The following is an 18848-nucleotide window of genomic DNA, read 5'->3' as shown; positions in this document are numbered from 1 at the left end:
TTGCTACTATTTTCATACTTTATAGATTGTTCTACCTATATATTACTTTCTTTTAAAAAAATGTATACTTAACATTTAATATATATTTTTTTTCATTATTTATATATGTATATATATATATATTTCTCTCTCTTTTTTTCTTTTAAAATATTTACAATCAATGCTATATAATACAATATTTTTTTTTGTTTCTTGTATTAATATTTTATAAAGGCAATTATTAATTTAACTTTTTGTTATTTTTATCTTTTTTTTCTTTTTTTTAATTGTATAATAATATTTTATGTAAACATACTTTAGAATAATATTCTCATAATCGGTACGTGGTAAACATTAGGAAATCAGAAAAAAAAATATCCCTGAACAACTGTCACTCTTTATAAGCGTGTCATTTATGATTATGTACATATTTTTCCTTTTATCTACAACAAAAATTAACGATAACTTTCTTTAATTTACAGTTCAATTATAAAATATTAATTTTTGAGTTCCTTTTCTTTATTTTAAATAATGGAACGTACATATATAGTTTAACGAAAAAAAAAAATTAGTACCATTATAAAAATAAAAATCTTTATTTAAATAATATCTCCTTTTTATCTAGTTACTAGACGTTTCAAAATTATATTTGACAAAAAAATAATACTGGTGTTTTTTTTTCAAATAGTTTACTTTAAGTTTTTGTTTTTTATTTTCTCTTTAGAAAAAATTGTGCTTTAGAGAAAATAGATTTGTTTCTAAATTTTCATTCAAGAAATAAACTATAGTTTTCAAAAGAAAAAAAAAATCTTGTGCATATTTTTTTCGAATTTTTTTTTTTTTGTTTTGTTTCTAAAAAAATAAATAAGGGACCAATTTTTATAGATTGACAGTGTCCAGGGATTGTGAATTTTTAGATGCACTCTCTTTTGGTGATGTGGAGGAAATATTAACTTGTTTCGTAACATTATTCGTAAATGGCATAGAAAATTTAAAGTCCGAACCATTAGGCAATTTGCGCATAATTTTACCCGATGTAATGAGTCGGCCGAAACCTTCTTGATGTGCAAATGCGTAGCCCGATCGTATTGAGCGACGCGTTCTTCTTGTTGATGGTGTGCGCAATACATCTTGACTTTGTCGCGAGCGCAATTGTGCTAATCTCTGCTTCAGTCTCACCCTGTCGGACAATGTTGGTCTCACATCGATGAAGAAGAATCGCCACGAAAGCACTGGTATGACAAGAATAATGCACGATATAAGTGTCGTGAACCAAAATGTTGCTTCCGACATTGCCTGCAATGCAAAAAATTTAATTAAAAAAATAAGAAAACAAATTTTTATCCTGGGTTAACTAAACTTGAAAAATAATTACACATATCAAGGTGACCACAAACAATTGATTTAGTTATTCAATAACTTTTACCTAATTTCTAAATAGAATTTTAACTGTTTCCCTGATTTCTAGAAAAAAAAATTTAAGAGGAGTTCAATTTAAAAAAAAATAATAATAATAACAAAGAAATTTTTAGAAGCAAAAATTAAATTTGAAACTTTACGAGTGTCTAACAATTTTAAAAATAAAATTTGATAGGGCAAAACTTTACAATTTTAGTTATTTTCAAAAATTTCGGTAAAATTATTGAAGAATTCAATTATTTCTCATCGAATTCTTGGATTTTTGTAAATAATAATATTCTTTGCAATAATTCAATAATTTTTTGAAATAGTACAATTCTTTGCAGGAATTCAATTATTTTCAAAACAATTTTTGTGAAATTTTACAAAATAATTCAATTATTTTCTAAAATTATAATAATAAATTCTTCGAAAGTATTCAATTATTATTTTCTAAAATTTTAATGAATTCTTAAAAAAAATTCAATTATTTTTATAAATAATAAATTATGAATTTAATCAATAATTAAATGTTTTTTTGAATTAATAACAGACAAGAATATTTTAAAAAGTTGAAAAAATTTTTTTGTTTAATTCAATTATTTTCAAAAAATTCAATAAAAATTTCAAAAGAATTTAATTTAGATTTTCAAAAACTTTAATAAACTTCTTTAAAAGAATTTACTTCTTTTTAAAAGCAGTAAATACAATACAATTTTTATAAAATTTCACGAAAGAATTCAATTATTTAAAAAAATTTTAATGAATTCTTCAGAAAAAATTCAACTATTTTTATAAATAATAAATAATGATTTTAATATAATTCAATAATTAAATGCTTAATTTCAATTTATTATTAACAAACACGATTATTTTAAAAAGTTGAAAAAATTTCTTTTGTTCAGTTCGATTGTTTACAAAATTTTCGAATAAAATTATTAAGAAAAGTTTATAAATCATTTTTTATACAATTTTTGAAAAATTTCACGAAAGAATTCAATTATTTTCTAAAATTTTAATGAATTCTTCGAAACAATTCAATTATCTTTATAAATAATAATTATATTGTTGCGAAGTTCCCAATTACTTTCAAAAATTTCAGTAAAATTCTTAAAGAATTCAATATTATTTTCAATCTCATTCTTAGAAATTTTTATTTTTTTGAAATTTTTAATTACTTGTTTATAAAAAAAATTATAATTATAAATCCTTTTTAAATTAATTAATAAACACAAATTTTAGCTGTAATTCCTTATAAAATAAAAATATTTTATGGAAATTTTAATTATTTAAAAAAATTTAATTGTTTGTTTATAAAAATTAAATAATTTTAAAAAATTCAAATAGTTTAAAAAATTTTCTCTTTGTAAAATTCAATTATTAACAATTTTTTATTATATTTATTTGTATTATTTTTTTGAATTAGAATATCTCAGAAAACTCATCTTTTTCGGAATTTGTAATAAAATTATTTAAGTCTTAAATAATTGTTAGCTTCCTTAAAAATTAAAAGTTTTGAATAATTTTATTCAAAATTTCTAAAAAAAAATAATTGAATTTTCGAAGACTTGCAGTCCAAATTTTAATGAAAAATTTCTCCAATGGTTTTACACTAAAAGTATTCCAAAATGTTCAGCAAATAAATAAAGATTTAATTTGAAAATTCTGAAAAAATTAGGTTTTTGAAAAATATTAATTAAAATTTTTTGAAGATATACTTGAATTCCTGAAAATAATTTTAAAAAATTGAAACAATTGGAAATTTTGTGAAATTTCGTATTTTAAAGAATTTTATTTTTTTCATCTTTAAAAATAATCTATAAATTGTATTTTTGAAAAAACAATTAGGAATTTTAGGAATGAATTATATTTTAAAAGGTTTTTAAATTAAATTCCTTGAAAATTGTTTCTTTAAAAATTCTTAAAGTTTTTAAATAATTTTATTCAAAAATTCTAAAAAAAAATAATTAAATTTTTGAAGAATTACAGTTGCAATTTTTAGTAATAATTAAATTTAATGAGGTTTTTTATTAAAATTATTTGAAATTTTAATTCCTGTTGAAAAATAAATAAGAATAAGTTTTTAATTTTTTGTTTAACAAAAAGTATTGAAGTTTTGAAAAATTCAATTTAATAGAAATTCCGAAAAATTATTTCTTGAAAAAATGTAATTAAAATTTTTTAAAAATAATTGTATTTCCGAAAATAATTTAAAAAAATTGAAACAATTGAAAATTTTGTCAAATTTCATGGAAATAAATTTAATATTTTAATGAATTTTATTTGTTTACTTTAAAAAATTATTTTGAACCTATAATCGTATTTTTAAAGAATTCTAATTGCGAATTTAGAAAATAATTGAATTTAAAAAAAATATTTAGAAAAAACTTATTACCTGGTTCAATTATTTAATCAAAAATGTCTTACATTACATTCAAGTTGTTGTTAGAAATAACTTGGTGATTTATATACGATTTGTTCAAACTTCAAATAATGAAATTTAAAGAAAAAGTGATTAGAAAAATTATATTTTTTGAAAATGAAGAATTTTTATTACATTTCAAAAAGCAAATCTTTTAAAGTGACAATGGTAAGGAAATTTTTACGCGCGCGTGTAGTTTTGCTAGTTACCATATGAAAAGAATTTTCTGGAAAATTTAAATTATTTTCTTGATATAATTAAAATTATCGGTGAACTCTCCTCTTAATAAATAAATTGAAAACTACAATAAACAAAACTTAAATTTCAGGGAACATAAGATATTTTCGTCTGCATAAGAGCGACGCAACTCACCATTGTTAAACTGCCAGCGTAACTGCCTCCAATAACATAATTATAGAAATAATCCATTACAAAGTAGGAAAAAAGAGAACCCCACACCATAAAATGATTTACAATTGTCCAATATGATGTATCGAGGGCTATTTGAATAGTCACAACAATGACTAATATTGTGGCCACAACGCTGCCCAGCAGCATGTGATCCGAAAGTACATAGCCTTTCGGCGATACTCCGTCTTTGTATGTCCCTGGATAACAAAAATTACTCTTTAATTATTAAAACGAGGAAAAAATAGAAAAAGAAACCAGTACAGTAGGAAACAAGGAACAGAGGGAAGAATTGCACCACCAATCTTTAAAGTCGATGAGGGGCAAAAGTTTTGTTTCATTCCATAAAAAATTTCGTTTCTACACTTCTGGTTAATGACCAGAACTAATTATTATCATTGATTGAAAATTTTAAATTAAATTGCAATTTTAAATTCAATGTAATTAAAATTTTGATCCGATCAAATTGGAACCAAAACTAGCAACACTTTTTTAACTTCTTACTAAATACCTTTAACTTGATACTAAAAATCACGAATTCAAAATTTGCGAATCAGATAAATTACAATATTTGATGTTTATTTAAAAAATAAATTGGCATTTATTTATTTAAAATTTTAAATCAAATAAATTAGTCACGGCTAGTATTGGTTTCATGTAAAAAAAATATAAAAAAAGATAAGAATTAAATAAGAAATATATAAAAAAGAATATAAAGAAGAAAAGAATTTTTTAAACTTTTTTCAAACCCCGTCCAAAAATAGTCAAAAAATAATATTAAAAATATATAAAAATATAACCATCAAAAAGTAATACTAACGTATAAATGTACGTTAGACAAAAAAATCCATATACTTACGCACACTCATTCATGATTATCATTTTCACACTGATACTTTTAAAAAGTACCATTTTCACACTAAGGAAAAATTATTGGTGCAAAAAAATTGATCACATACTCTCTCAAGGTGGATTAATAACGTTAATGTCGTGTGTCACGTCAAACAAAAACGAACGTCGAAGTCCACAAAATTTTGGATATTTTCAAATATAAAAGAAATTTTTGAATAATTTCAGATTCAAAATTTTAAAAAATCACTTATAAACTAATTTACTATTTAATTATTATAGTTCAATTATTATTATTATTATTATTATTATTCAATTATTTTCAAATTTTTTACAAGAATTCAATGATTTTCAATACATTAATTTTAAAAAAATTGAGAAAATTTAAAGAAAAAAATTATTTAAAATGTTAGAAAACAAAAAACGAAATAAAATTGAAAATAATCATCCGGTACGAGAGGGTACAGTCTTTTAAAGTCTACAGAAGCAAGGAATTGCAGAGAGAAGTAATTAAAAAATAGGTTTCAATCCTAATAAACAAATAGTTAATTCTGCAACAAAGCATTAAAAAAACGCATTGACGTCCAGAAAATCAATATTTTCAGGAATCACAGTATTTTTTCGTGTGATAGAATTTCGACTTTTTCTTTCAACTAACTTCTTCAAAATTTTCAATTAAAATTATTTAAAATTTAAATTTTCGAAAATTTAAAATTGAAACCTCTTTAAATTCAGTTATTTATAAAACTTGTAAACACAACTTTTATAAAATTCAATAATTTTTGGAATTTTTAAGTAAAATTATTATTTAATTTATTAAAATTATTATTTGAAATAATTTATAAGTCATTTTTGGGAAATTTATTTAAGAATATAATTATTTAAAATAAATTTAATTTTATATTCTATAAAGTCTAATCATTGTCAAAAAAAGAAAAACTCTTTTAAAACAATTCGAAGAATTAGTTTTTTTATAAATAAATAGGTATTGTAATATACTTATTCGAACATAATTGAATTTCTAAAAAGAATTTTTGTATACTTTCAAAAAAATTAATTAATTTTTGGAAGAATTTTAATTAAAAATTTTGAATATGATTATTTTCTCCAAAATGAAAAAATTATTTTAAAAATTGTAATGTTATCTTTTTTGTATGTATTTGAATATTAAAAATAATTGAATTTTCAAAAAATTAGAATAAAAAAATTCTGAAAATAAGTTTTTTTCAAAAATATTTTAATATTATTTTTATAACCTAATTTTCATTAATTTTGATTAAATTTACACTTTAAGATTTTTCATTAAAATTTTTGAGAATTCAATTATTTCAAAAATTTTCAATTAAATTTTTTTAAAAGTTAATTTTCAAAAATTGTAATAAAATACTTCAAGAAAATGATTTATTTAAAATTAAATTTTAAAAAATTTCAAATATTTAAAATATTTTTAATTCTATATTTCAAAAATTTAATTAGAAAAATTATTCAAAAATAAATTTTCAAAGATTTGTCTACAGTTATACTTTCCACACTATAACAATAGAATAAGTTGCATTTTATACTAAAATTGTGGTGTTTTGTTGCAAAATTTGGAAGAAAAGTTGAGAAAGTCGCAATTTTTTAATATAAGTCGATAAAAGTCACATTATTCGAAAATAGTCGAAAAATTTATAATTTCCGAGGCCTGCATGTTTCTTATTGACAGAAAATTGTAATTTCTATTCAAATGTAACTTTCAATCGTTTTAAATGTTTAAAATTAAATTCTTCGCCTTTCCTCCGAAATGAATTTAAAATTTAATTTGTCTTTCCTTTTAAATTACGAAATTATGACATTGGGCTAACTTTTGTTCTAACTGTCCGTCAAATTCTTCCTTAAAAAACTGTGATCACTGCGTTTTCGACTTTCCAGTTAAAAAAAAGGAAATTTTTTTAAAAATATTAAAAAGAGAGTTTAAAAAAGTTTCTTTCTGTGACTCACCATAAGGCACCAAAAAGAGTACACAGCTTGCGTAAAATCCGTGAACAGCACTCCAACAGAATTCCTTTTTGTTAAAAAGTAAATTTTGGTGTCCCGGGGTATACAACTTCGGATACATTAAACTATTTTTGTCGTTAACGTCTTGGTCGAATATACCAACAGCCAAAACGGGTAATGATGTATAAAACAAATTGTACACGGAAATATACATTGGATCGAAAACAGTCTGCAAAAAATAAAATATCTGTCAATGACAATCCATGGCAAAAAGTACAAATTTTTCACTTCTTTTTGTTTTTGTTTCAATCAGATAAGTAAAGTACTCAATTCTCGAAAATTTCAACCATGGAGACAATGCCTCGAACAAAGGAAATTTTAAGATAGTATTCGCCTTAGATTCATCATTTATAATTTCTATTATTTTACTAATTATTATCAATATTTTCAAATTTTATTTCTACAATTATACTGTCCTTCAAGTTCACGACGTTTACTATTAACAATTGAAGACAAAAATATTTTCCACTCAGAAAATAATATTTTTTGGTCTAAACTATGTAGTTGCCAAAAAAATTTGTTACAAATTTTACAGGTAAAAATAACAAATTTTTGCTCTTAATTGTTGATTATAAACGCTATAAACTTCACTAAAGTGTCAGTGTTCTTTCTTTTGTATCTAATTGAAAAATAAAAAATTTTGTAAATAATTTACCTGTGCGCTAAATCCACAGAAGAAAGCAAACCAAATGTGGCATAGGGTGAACGCGAAATTCTTGTAAAAAAAGTACCTAAGAAACTTGCTCATTCTGTAATAAGACCATCGGCCATGAACAAGTAATAGTCTCTCCAAAAACCTAAATTGTCCTATTGAATAATCTGAGGCCAATACTGCTTGCAGTCCCTCTTGACCGCTGATGCCAACACCGATGTGTGCCGTTTTTATCATTGACACATCGTTTGCTCCATCGCCAACAGCCAACGTCACTGCTTCTTTACTTTTCTTAATTAATTCTACTACCATCGCTTTCTGAAGAGGCGTCACTCGACAACATATTACCGATTTGCCTGAAACAAATAATTAATTCAATAAATCATCTTTTTGATAGTATTAAATATATGATCATGGGAAGGTGGAAAATTGAATAAAAAATCCAATGTCTGTTTTTGTTTTTTGATATGCTTTAATGGATAATATTATACTTCTTTATTTTTTACTATTTTTTTAATTTAATAATATTTTTATTTTTCAAATAATTTAAAAATATTAATATTAATCTAAAAAAATTATTAATGTTATTATTCATTATTTCCTTTGTTAATAAAAAAAAATTAGCATTTTGTAATAAACATTTTTTGGTAATTAACAAATGTAAATCCTGCAAAATATTTTACTTTTTTTAATAAGAAAAATTTAATTGTTAGACAAATCGAATTTATAAAGCTAATTTTTCCTTTTTTCTAAAAAAAAATTTAAAAACTTTCGGAAAATTAGGAATTAGAAAATATTTTGCACATCTTTCTGTTTCTCAATTACAATTATTTATAAACAAAGTACAAGTTTTAAGTAGAAAAAAAATGTTATAAATCAAATTTTATTTAAGAAATTTAAAATTTATTTTGGAAAATATATTTACAACATTTTTATTTGATAAAAACGATTGTAAAATTATTCGAAAACATCAATAACTTCTTTTCTAAATAAATATTTAATCTTTATTATTTTTCCACAGGGATCAAGATTTTCAAAAATTTCAATGAATTCAAATCTTTTTGAAATTTAATAACTTATAATAAATTACAGATAACCGAGTGATAAGATCATTATTTTATATAATAGGAATATTTTTACTGTAATTTTTTCAAAATTATTTCCATCATTTTAATTCAATTATTATTTTCTAGAATTTTTTAAATAAAATTCTTCTTTAAATCAATTATCTTTAACAATTTTTGAAAAAGTTGTTTGAGAATTTTCAAATCCATTTGTTCAGTTTTACGAAATTTCAATTATTCAGAAATTGTTCAATTGAATGCGTATTAAAAAATAAACGCTTCAAATAATTTCAGAAAAAAATTCAATATTAAACTTTTTCAAAATAATTATTTCTACAGAATTGTTGGTTAAAAGTATAAAAAATTCAGATTCTTAAAGAATATAATTTAAAACCTTTTCAAAATTCAATTATTTGTTAATATTAAAATATTATTTGAATATTTGAATAATGAATATTCAAATCTAAAATTTTAACTGAAATTCATTTTTAAATCAATTTTTATTAAAAAATTCTACGAGAATTCAATTATTTAAATGCAAAAATAAATAATTTATTGAATAATTAAATATTTCTTAAAATTGAATTCTCATAGAGAATTTTATCAAAACATTTTTAAATAATTGATTTCTTTTAACGCTTTTTAATAAAATTGTTACGAACAATTTCATTTTTCGAGGAATTCGATGAAAATTGTATTAAAAATAATTGAAATTCTGCGATGAGTTTTATTTATGAAAATAATTGAATCCTTAAAAAGAATTTTATTATTTATGAAAATAATCCCTGTAAAAAAATTGATTATTTATTGAAAATAATTAAATTTATTATTGCGAAGAAATTTATAAAAAAATATGTAAATAATAGAATTCATATGAAATTGAGGAAAATTTTTGAAAATAATTGAAATTTTGACAAAAATTTTATAACAAATTTTTAAAAAATTGAATTTTGCCAAGAATTTTATAAAACAATTTGAAAATAATTGAATTTTGGAGAAGAATTTTATTATTTTTGAAAATAATTGAATTCATGCAATCATTTATAATTTTTCCAAAATTGAATTTTTTTAAATGTTTTTGAGTAAAATTCGTCTATAAATCCATTATTATTAATAATTAATTAAATATATTTAAAAAATTTAACAAATTTTCAGTAGAATTTGAATTATTAAATTTAAAAAAAAAAATTATTTTTTTAAATTTCTAATGAAATTCATTGAGAATTGAAATTTTATAAAATTTCAATTTTCATCTATTTATGAAAATTGTAAACGCAACTCTTTAAAAATTCAATTAATTTTAATTTAAAATGAAAAATGTTTTTAAGTATTTGTGTGTGTACCACACAAAAAGAAATCACACTCGCGTTTTTTTTTTTAACTATTTTTCATTATATCCTTCGAAACAATTTAATTTTTTTTTAAATTTAAATAAAATTTTTCTCAATAATATTGAACTATTTTCATAAGTCATAAAATTGTTAGAAGAAATATAATTATTTTCAATTAAATTTTAATAAAATTTCTTGATGGAATCCAATTATGAAGGTATTTTTAACAATTTTTAATCAAACTTTTTGAATGCATTAAATCAAAAGTTTTTAATAAAATTTTTCGAAACTATTGAATTGAGTTTCTTGCAAAAATATTTGTACAAAACTTATTCTCTGAATAATTAAATTTAAATTATAAATAATCTAGATAAATTTGTTTCTCTTTACAAAATAAATATCATTAATCGTATTGTCCTGTAGTAAAAATTACTTTTCCACAATAATTTATGAGTAATTTTTATATTTTAAAATGTTAAGTTAAATTTACAAATTGAACTATGCTTTTTAATTCAAAACAATTTCGTTAATTTTAATTAATTTTAATTTACAAAATTAGAATTGCATTAATTTTGAAATTCAAAACATTTAAAAAGAACAATATAACGATTTTGAATACAGAAGAAGAAGATTTTTGAGAAAATATTGAGTGAACTAAATGAAATTTTGTCGATTTTACTCACATTGACTGGAGACATCTAAAAAGAGTTTTTCTAGTTGAGGATGCAGCGCATGAACCAAGGAGTGACCATTAATTACTATCGCAAAACACGCAGCCTGTTCCATTTCGTGATCGTCAGCTTCGTCTCTAGCAGCATTATAATCTGCTTCACTGTTATTCGCAACAAGTAAAATATTAATTAAGTTTACAATTTTCTCTTTTCTTTGGAACTTTCAAGGATTTTGCAAAACCGAATATCCAAATCAGACACCAAGCTTATTTACGTGGATACGTAACTTCCAGAACCTCGAAATTTATTTTTAAAAATTCAAATTCTTTATAACAGTTCTCGTGAGTCGCTCATTGCAACAAGTTGAAGTCCACAACGTTAATCGATGAAAAAAAAAATTGTTCACTAAGCAAATTAATTAAAAATGACGCAGTAATATTGATAAAAAAATATTTAGAAAAAAAAAGGTTGATGTTTATGTTTAAATAATAATTTATTTTACAATTAAATATTAAATTAGAAATAATACTTGAAAGCATTAAAATAAATTTTTTTTCGTTGATCAATGTTGTGAACTTCAACTTCGTCTCATTGCTGGCATATTTATGTGACTATATTAATTAACTTTTAGAAAAATATAATGCAAATTCACAGAAGAAAATTACACAAAACTGGCTAGTGAGAGCAAAATAATTTACAAATTGAAATTTATCAAATATGTGACGATCTGCCACGAAAGATTTCTTACAAATAGTTCCAAATAATTTTAGATTATCATTATGCTTTTAATTTTCGAAAAACATAAACCAAATTTTTAGAAATTTCGTTGCGATGCGTAAATGTATAGAATAAAATTACCTTAGATGTATTTAAATATTCTTGTTAATATTTGAAATTAAAGGAGTAATTTAGCATAAATAAGACAGTTTCGTTTTCTGTGAAATATCGCATGAAGTAATGGAAGTGACGTAAAAAATTAATATCTCATATTATGATTATAATTATTAAGAATACATTTAAGCAGACAGAAAGAGAAGGAGTGAGTTCCAAGCATTTAATTATTATCATCTTCGCATAAAATGTAAGTTACCTAATGTAGCACAGTAGGAAGAAAGCTAGACTCTAATATCTACGGCGCGGTAAGGAGGTACATATTTCAAAAATTTCCTTTACTTAAGAAACTAGGAATTCTTTTTCAAGTATTTTCTTTCAATTTTAGTTTAGATCCACAATGAAAATAGAAGTTAGAAAACTAGAGAATAATAGAGATTTTCAATAATATTCAGGGTTGCCACAAAAATTTAATTTTCCCCTGACATTTCCCTTATTTCCAGAGGGAATTTTGAACCTTTTCTCAAACTCTAAAGAATATTTTATTGTAATATTCGAATATCTATAATATTGTAAATTATTCAAAACAACAATAGTTTTTTTACACTAGCTTCTCTAAAAATCATTTTCAACATTTTAATTCAATTATTATCTAGAATTTATAATTTCCGAGAAAGTTTCTTGAGAATTCAATTATTTATTCCAAGAATAAAAAATTTACTTCAATTATTTCTGAAAGACACTTATATTTACTATTGAATTTCATGAAATTTCAAGAATTTAAAAATTTTTCTATTATAGATTTATTCAAAATTCAATTTCAAATTAATTTAAATAAAAATTTTTCAAAAAACAAACTTCTTTAGAAGTTCAATTTTCAATTAACATTTATTAAAATTCAATTTTTTCAGAAATTCAATTTGAAACCGATTGAATTTTTTTATTACTTTTTGTAATTTTTGTAACATTTTTATAATTTTGTAGCTGAAAACATTTATATTTGTAAAGAATTTTATTACAATTTTTGAAAACAAATTAAATTGTTTTAAAGAATCTTATGGAAAGTTTTGAAAATAATTTAATTTATCTAAAGAATTAATTAAAATTTATTAAAAATAATTGAATTCTATGGAGAAAATTTATTAAAATTGTATTCAAAACAATTTAATTCTGTAGAGAAATTTTTTTAAAATTGTATTTAAAATAATTGAATTTCTTCATTAAATTTCATTAAAACTGTATTGAAAGTAATTCAATTTTTATGTATAGATTTTTATTGAAATTTATTAAAAATAATTGAATTCTTTCGAGAAATTTGACAAAAATTTTATTTTAAATAATTAAATTTCTGCAAAGAATTTTTCTATTTATAAAAAATAATCGAATTCGTGTAAAGATTTTTATAAAAAATAAATGACTTCTTGCAAGTTTTTTCGAATAATTCTCCAAGAATTCCCATTATAATTGTACCGACAATAATTATTGAATTGTTTTAAATTATAAAGAATTTTATAAAAAATTTTGAATATCCTGTGAAGAATTTTATTTAAAATATATTCAAAATAAATAAATTCATATATAAAGAATTTATTTATTTTAGAAAATAATTGAATTCTTGTGAAGAATTTTATTAAAATTATATTCAAAATAATTGAATTCCTGCAAAGGATTTTAATAAAATTATATTCAAAACAGCTAATTGAATTCATCTAAAGAATTTATTAAAATAAAATAAAAATGAGTTCTTTAGAAAAATTTTATTATAATTCAATTCCTGCGAAGACTTTTGTTAAAATTATATTAGAAATAATTGAATTCATCTAAAGAATTAAATTGTTTATGAAAACAATTGAATTGTTTTGAATAACTGTACTATTACAAATTTTTTAATTTAATTCAATTCTTTCGAGGGTTTGTAATTTGTATTTAAAATAATTGAATTCCTGAGAAGAATTTTATTATTTAAGAAAATAATTGAACACTTGGAAAGAATTAATTAAAATTTTTTGAAAACCATTAAATTCTTTTAAGAATGTTTTTTAAATCAAATTGTTTTGTAAATAATTGAATTCTTCTAAAGAATTTAATCAAAATTTTTGAAAATAATTTAATTGTTTCGAAGAATTTTATTAAAATTTTTTGAAAACAATTAAATTCTTGTAAGGAGTTTATTATATTTAAGTAAAATTTTTTTTGAAATAATTGAATTCTTTTTAAAGAAAATTCCTCTGAAAAATTTTATTATTTATGAAAATAATTGAATTCCTGCAAAGAATTCTTTAAATTTTTATACAAAATAATTGAATTCATCTAAAGAATTTAATTCTTTATGAAAGTAATTGAAATGTTGTGAAGAATTTATTAAAATTAAAAAAAAATTTGGATTCTTTCAAGAAATTTTATTATATAATTGATTTCTTGCGAAGATTTTTATTATTTATAAAAATAATTGACTTCTTGTTAATTTTGTTGACGAACTTAATTAAAAAATTTTGTTTTATTTTACTATTTATGAAAATAATTGATTGTTTTGAAGAATTTTTAAAAAATTTTTGAAAGTAATCTATAATAATTAATTACTAAATAAAGGAATTTTTTAAATTTTGAATCTTAAATTATACCAAAAATTGAAGTTGATAATGATAGTTCTATAATAATAATTAAATTGTTTAAAATAAATTCAATATGAATTCTGAAAAGTTCAATTATTGGTAGGAATAGAATTCTAGAAATTTAATATTTTTCCAATACTTTTGATAAAACTCCCTGACTTTTTTCTAAATTTCCTGCATTCCCTGACCTGTGGCAACCTTGAATATTATACTTTTCTGCATGCAATGTACAAAGATAATATTCTTTTATAAGGATCATCAAACGCAAATGAATAGAGAATTTTCTCTTTTTAAGGGATGTTACTAGCGGATTATGCATTCAATTGAAAAACAACTCTCGTATAATGATCTTTTAAAATTCATTCCTATATGATTTTAACTTTTTCGAATAAAAACCTCTAATTTCAGAAATAAAAAATTAATAAAAAATAAAAAAAATATAAATATCAATTTCGAGAATAAAATAATTCAATGAAATAAAAGGAAAAAATTCTACTCAATAAAAGGAAATTAAAATGTAAACGAGATGAAAATAAGTTCAATGAATTAATAAAAGGAAATAAAAATATAAAATAAAATTAAAATGTAAAAGAAAATTGAAATATGAAAGAAAATTGAAATGTAAAAGAAAATTAAAATATGAAAGAAAATGGAAATGTAAAAGAAAATCAAAATGTATAAAAGGAAGTTAAAATGTAAAATAAAATTAAAATGTAAAAGATAATACATAAAATGGAAAATTAAAAGAAAAAAATTAAATTAAATTGTGAAAAACAAAAGAAATTTAATTCTAAGAAAAAAAAATAGAGAATTTCCTGAATGTAAAACAATAAAAGCATAACCACATAGAACATGGTGCCACATTCAAGGTGAAGAAGGTAATCTTTCAATAAATGCGTTACCGGTTAAAAGTATAATAAATAAATAAAAAAATAAATAAATATAAATATTTATATAAATGTATGAAGAATGGAAGATAATAGATTTGACTCCGTCTCTTTCGTTTGCCTGACCTTTCCTTGTCCCACCTGAATGTAACGATGGAGAGAGCCGGCTTATTTTCATGGTTGAAAGCTGCTTTTATTGTTTCAAGATACCGTGTCAACTGAGTTTCCACTCCATCGTAAGTAATTGCATCCACAATGAAGACATCAGTGAGATCGTCCGTTAATAACTGACACGAGTAACCAATGTTGATTGCCGTTTCTGTAAAAAACAAATTTCTTAAATTTCAACCAATTTTCACGTATAAACACTTTTAGTTGTTACCTTTTTACATTTAACATTAAAATTACTATTTAATGACTTAACATTTTAATATAATAACTAACTTTAAATTGAATATGAATTCAATTATTTACAAAAATTTGCATTACAGTATTTTTTAAAAACTAATTTTTAAACTTTTATAATTTATTAAAAACTAGCAAAAGTTACTCGCTAAAATGCAGTATTTAATTTTTTATTATTATTATGCAAATATCAAATCTTGTTATTTTCAATTATCAACTAGAATTTTTGAATTATTTCAGATTCCATTATTTTCGAAAATTGAAATAAAATTTTTCGCAGCAATTCAATTATTTTCGTAAATATAATAAAATTTTTCGCAAGAATTCAATTCTTTTCATAAATAATATAATTTTTTCCAGGAATTCAATTATTTTCAATAACTAAAGTCCTCAAAAGAATTTCAATTATTTTCGAAACGATTAAATTATTTTTTTTCTTAAATTTAAATTGAATTTCGTGACAAAATTGAATTACAAATTACAAATTACAAATGTTTATAAAATTTTTTGAAAGAATTTTTAAATTCCTGGGAAGAATTTTAAGTTTCTACAAACCAATAAATTAATTTTCAAAAATTTTAATAAAATTCTTGAAAGAATTTAATTACTTTCAAAAGTTTTTAATAAAACTGTTCAAAAAGAATTCAAATTATTTTCAAAAATTTTGATAAAAGTTTTAAGAAGAATTAATTATTTTCAAAAGTTTTAAATAAAATTCTTTAAAACAATTCAATTATTTTCAAAAATGTCGATAAAAGTATTTAGAAGAAAATTCAATTACTTTCAGTATAATTTCAATAAAATTTGCCTGAAGAATTGACTTATTTTTAATACAATTTTAATTAAATTAGCCGATTTTTTTCATAAATAATAAAATTCTTCTGAGGAATTTTCAATTACGTTCACATTTTTTATAATAAAATTATAAGAATTTAATTATTTTCCATACAATTTTAATAAAATTTCTTTTTACAGAATTCAATATTAAAAAAATTTTAATAAAATTCCTTCAAAGAATTCAATTATTTTTATAAATAGTTTAAAATGCTTGGCAGAATTAAATATTTTAATAAATATAATGAAATTCTTCTCAAGGATACACTTATTTGCAGTAGAAATTTAATCAAATTAAAAATTTTCATTATTATTATTAGCAAACACAATTATTTTAAAATGTTGAAAACAAATGCTTTATTCGATTCAATTAAAATTATTAAAAATAACTTCCTTATTTTCAAAATACTTACAGAAATTCTCCCAAAGAATTTAACTATTTACAAAAACTCTAATAAAATTGTTTAAAAGAATTTAATTTTATATCAATAATTTTAATTTTGTAATAAAATTTGTTAGTTTAATTATTATTAATTACAGTCATAGTAACAAAATCGATTATATTAAAAAAATCAACGAAATTTTTTTTATAGAATTCAAATTTTATTTTCAATAGGTATTTTAATAAAATTTCTTGAATGAATTCAATTATTTAAAAAAAATTTAATAAATTCCTTGAATGAATTCATTTGTTTTCAAACATGTTGATAAAATTTTTTAGAAGAATTCAATTATTTTCAGTACAATTTTAATTAATTTTCTTGAAGCAATTTAATTACTTTCAAAGTTTTTGAATAAAGTTTTTTAAAACGATTCAATTATTTTCAACAATTTTGTCAAATTTAATTTAAAAGAATTTTATAGGTATTTTAAAGACATTTATTTTTTTTTTGCTTTTATAAATTATTTTCAAGAACAACCGTATTTTTTAAAGAATTCTATCTCAAAAATTGGAAAATAATTGAATATTAAAAAATTTAGAAATGAAGTTATTTACAAAATAAGGAATGAAGTTAATATTTTTTCTGAGAATCAGGAAAATAGATAATAAATTTTTTGTGATAACCCTGAATAAAGTATTTTTCTCTTCTTGTACATTGAATCGACTAAAACGAGTGTTTTTTAGTCGTCAAACTTATTTTTTCGACAGCTACTTTTTTACTACTTATTTTCAGCCTTAGACCTACTTTTTTTTTATTATTTTTTGATTGCAAAGCATGAATTCAATTTAAATTTTAATTATAGTTACAGAATTTTTATAGTTAAAAGTATAAAAAATTCTGATTTTCAAAGATTTTAATTTGAAACTTTTTCAAAATTCAATTATTTCTCAAAATTCACGCTTTTAATATTTAATTTTATCTAAAATTTTATCTGAAATTCATTTTTAAATCAATTTTTATTAGAAAATTTTACGAGAATTCAATTATTTGAATACAAAAATAAGTAATTTATTGAATAATTGATTATTTCTTAAAATTGAACTTTCATAAAGAATTTTACTAATAAATTTTCAAATAATTGAATTCTATCAACGACGTTTAATAAAATGTTTAATAATAATTGCATATTTTCCAGAAATTTGTTTGAAAATTGTGTTTAAAAAAATTGAAATTCTTCGATGAGTTTTATCATTTATGAGAATAATTGAATTCTTCCGAAGAATATTATAAAATAGAAAAATTCAATCCCTCTGAAAAATTTTATTATTTGTGAAAAAAATTGAATTCCTACGAAGAATTTTATTAACATTTTTTATATAATCGATTTTTTTTTAGAAAATTTTATGCACATTCCGTTTTAAGTAATTGAATTTCTGTGAAATTGTTATTATTTATGAAAATAATTAAATATTAGCGTAGAATTTTATTGAAAGTTTTTTGAAATAATTGAATTAATTTGGAAAATTTTATTAAAATAGTAGATTGAAGACCATTGAATTGAGGCAAATTTTTGAAAATAATTGAGTTTCGGAAAAGAATTTTGTTATATTTATAAAGATAATTGAAACTTTGACAAACATTTTTTTAAACTTTTGAACATAATTGAATTTCTGCGCAGAATTTTATTACTTTTGAAAATAATTGAATTTCTCCAATCATTTGTAACTTTACCAAAATTCAGATTATTTTAGTGTTTTTAACTAAAATTCTTCTATTATTTTTAATAATTAATTAAATCCATATTAAAAAATTTAACTAATTTCAGGAGAATTTGAATTATTAAAATTTGTGAAAAATCTAAATTCTTTAAAATTTCTAATTAAATTCATTCAAAATTTAAATTTTATAAAGTTTTAAATTTGAAACAATTTAAAGTTCATCTATTTATGGAAATTGCAAACGCAACTCTTTTAAAATTGAATTAATTTTGAAATTTTTAAGTAAACTTTTCATTAAATAATTTATAAGTATTAATTTTATATTTAGTTGTTCAAAAATTAAATTATTTAAAAAAAATGATTATTT

General features: G+C 20.4%; 1 protein-coding gene across 3 annotated transcripts in view; it reads right to left on the bottom strand.

The window, feature by feature from the left end:
* Positions 1 to 577: 577 nt before the first annotated feature.
* The window catches only part of LOC122511099 (phospholipid-transporting ATPase ID), a 77792-nt gene continuing 59521 nt past the window's right edge, over positions 578 to 18848 (bottom strand). For 2 of the 3 annotated variants that reach the window (XM_043626159.1, XM_043626173.1), the window contains 6 exons: positions 15268 to 15460; positions 10824 to 10972; positions 7749 to 8101; positions 7037 to 7262; positions 4172 to 4407; positions 578 to 1275 (listed from right to left, as the gene is read on the bottom strand). In XM_043626159.1, coding sequence (XP_043482094.1) covers positions 859 to 1275; positions 4172 to 4407; positions 7037 to 7262; positions 7749 to 8101; positions 10824 to 10972; positions 15268 to 15460 — 1574 coding nt within the window. In that variant the 3' untranslated portion in view covers positions 578 to 858. The remainder of the gene's footprint in view (positions 1276 to 4171; positions 4408 to 7036; positions 7263 to 7748; positions 8102 to 10823; positions 10973 to 15267; positions 15461 to 18848) is intronic. The other variant, XM_043626168.1, reaches the window with a different exon arrangement.

The sequence above is a fragment of the Leptopilina heterotoma genome, unplaced genomic scaffold (genome assembly GCF_015476425.1).
Source record: "Leptopilina heterotoma isolate Lh14 unplaced genomic scaffold, ASM1547642v1 Lhet_121, whole genome shotgun sequence".
NCBI lineage: Eukaryota > Metazoa > Arthropoda > Insecta > Hymenoptera > Figitidae > Leptopilina > Leptopilina heterotoma.
Note: the sequence above shows the minus strand (reverse complement) of the source record. Positions and strands in the feature narration are given on the sequence as shown.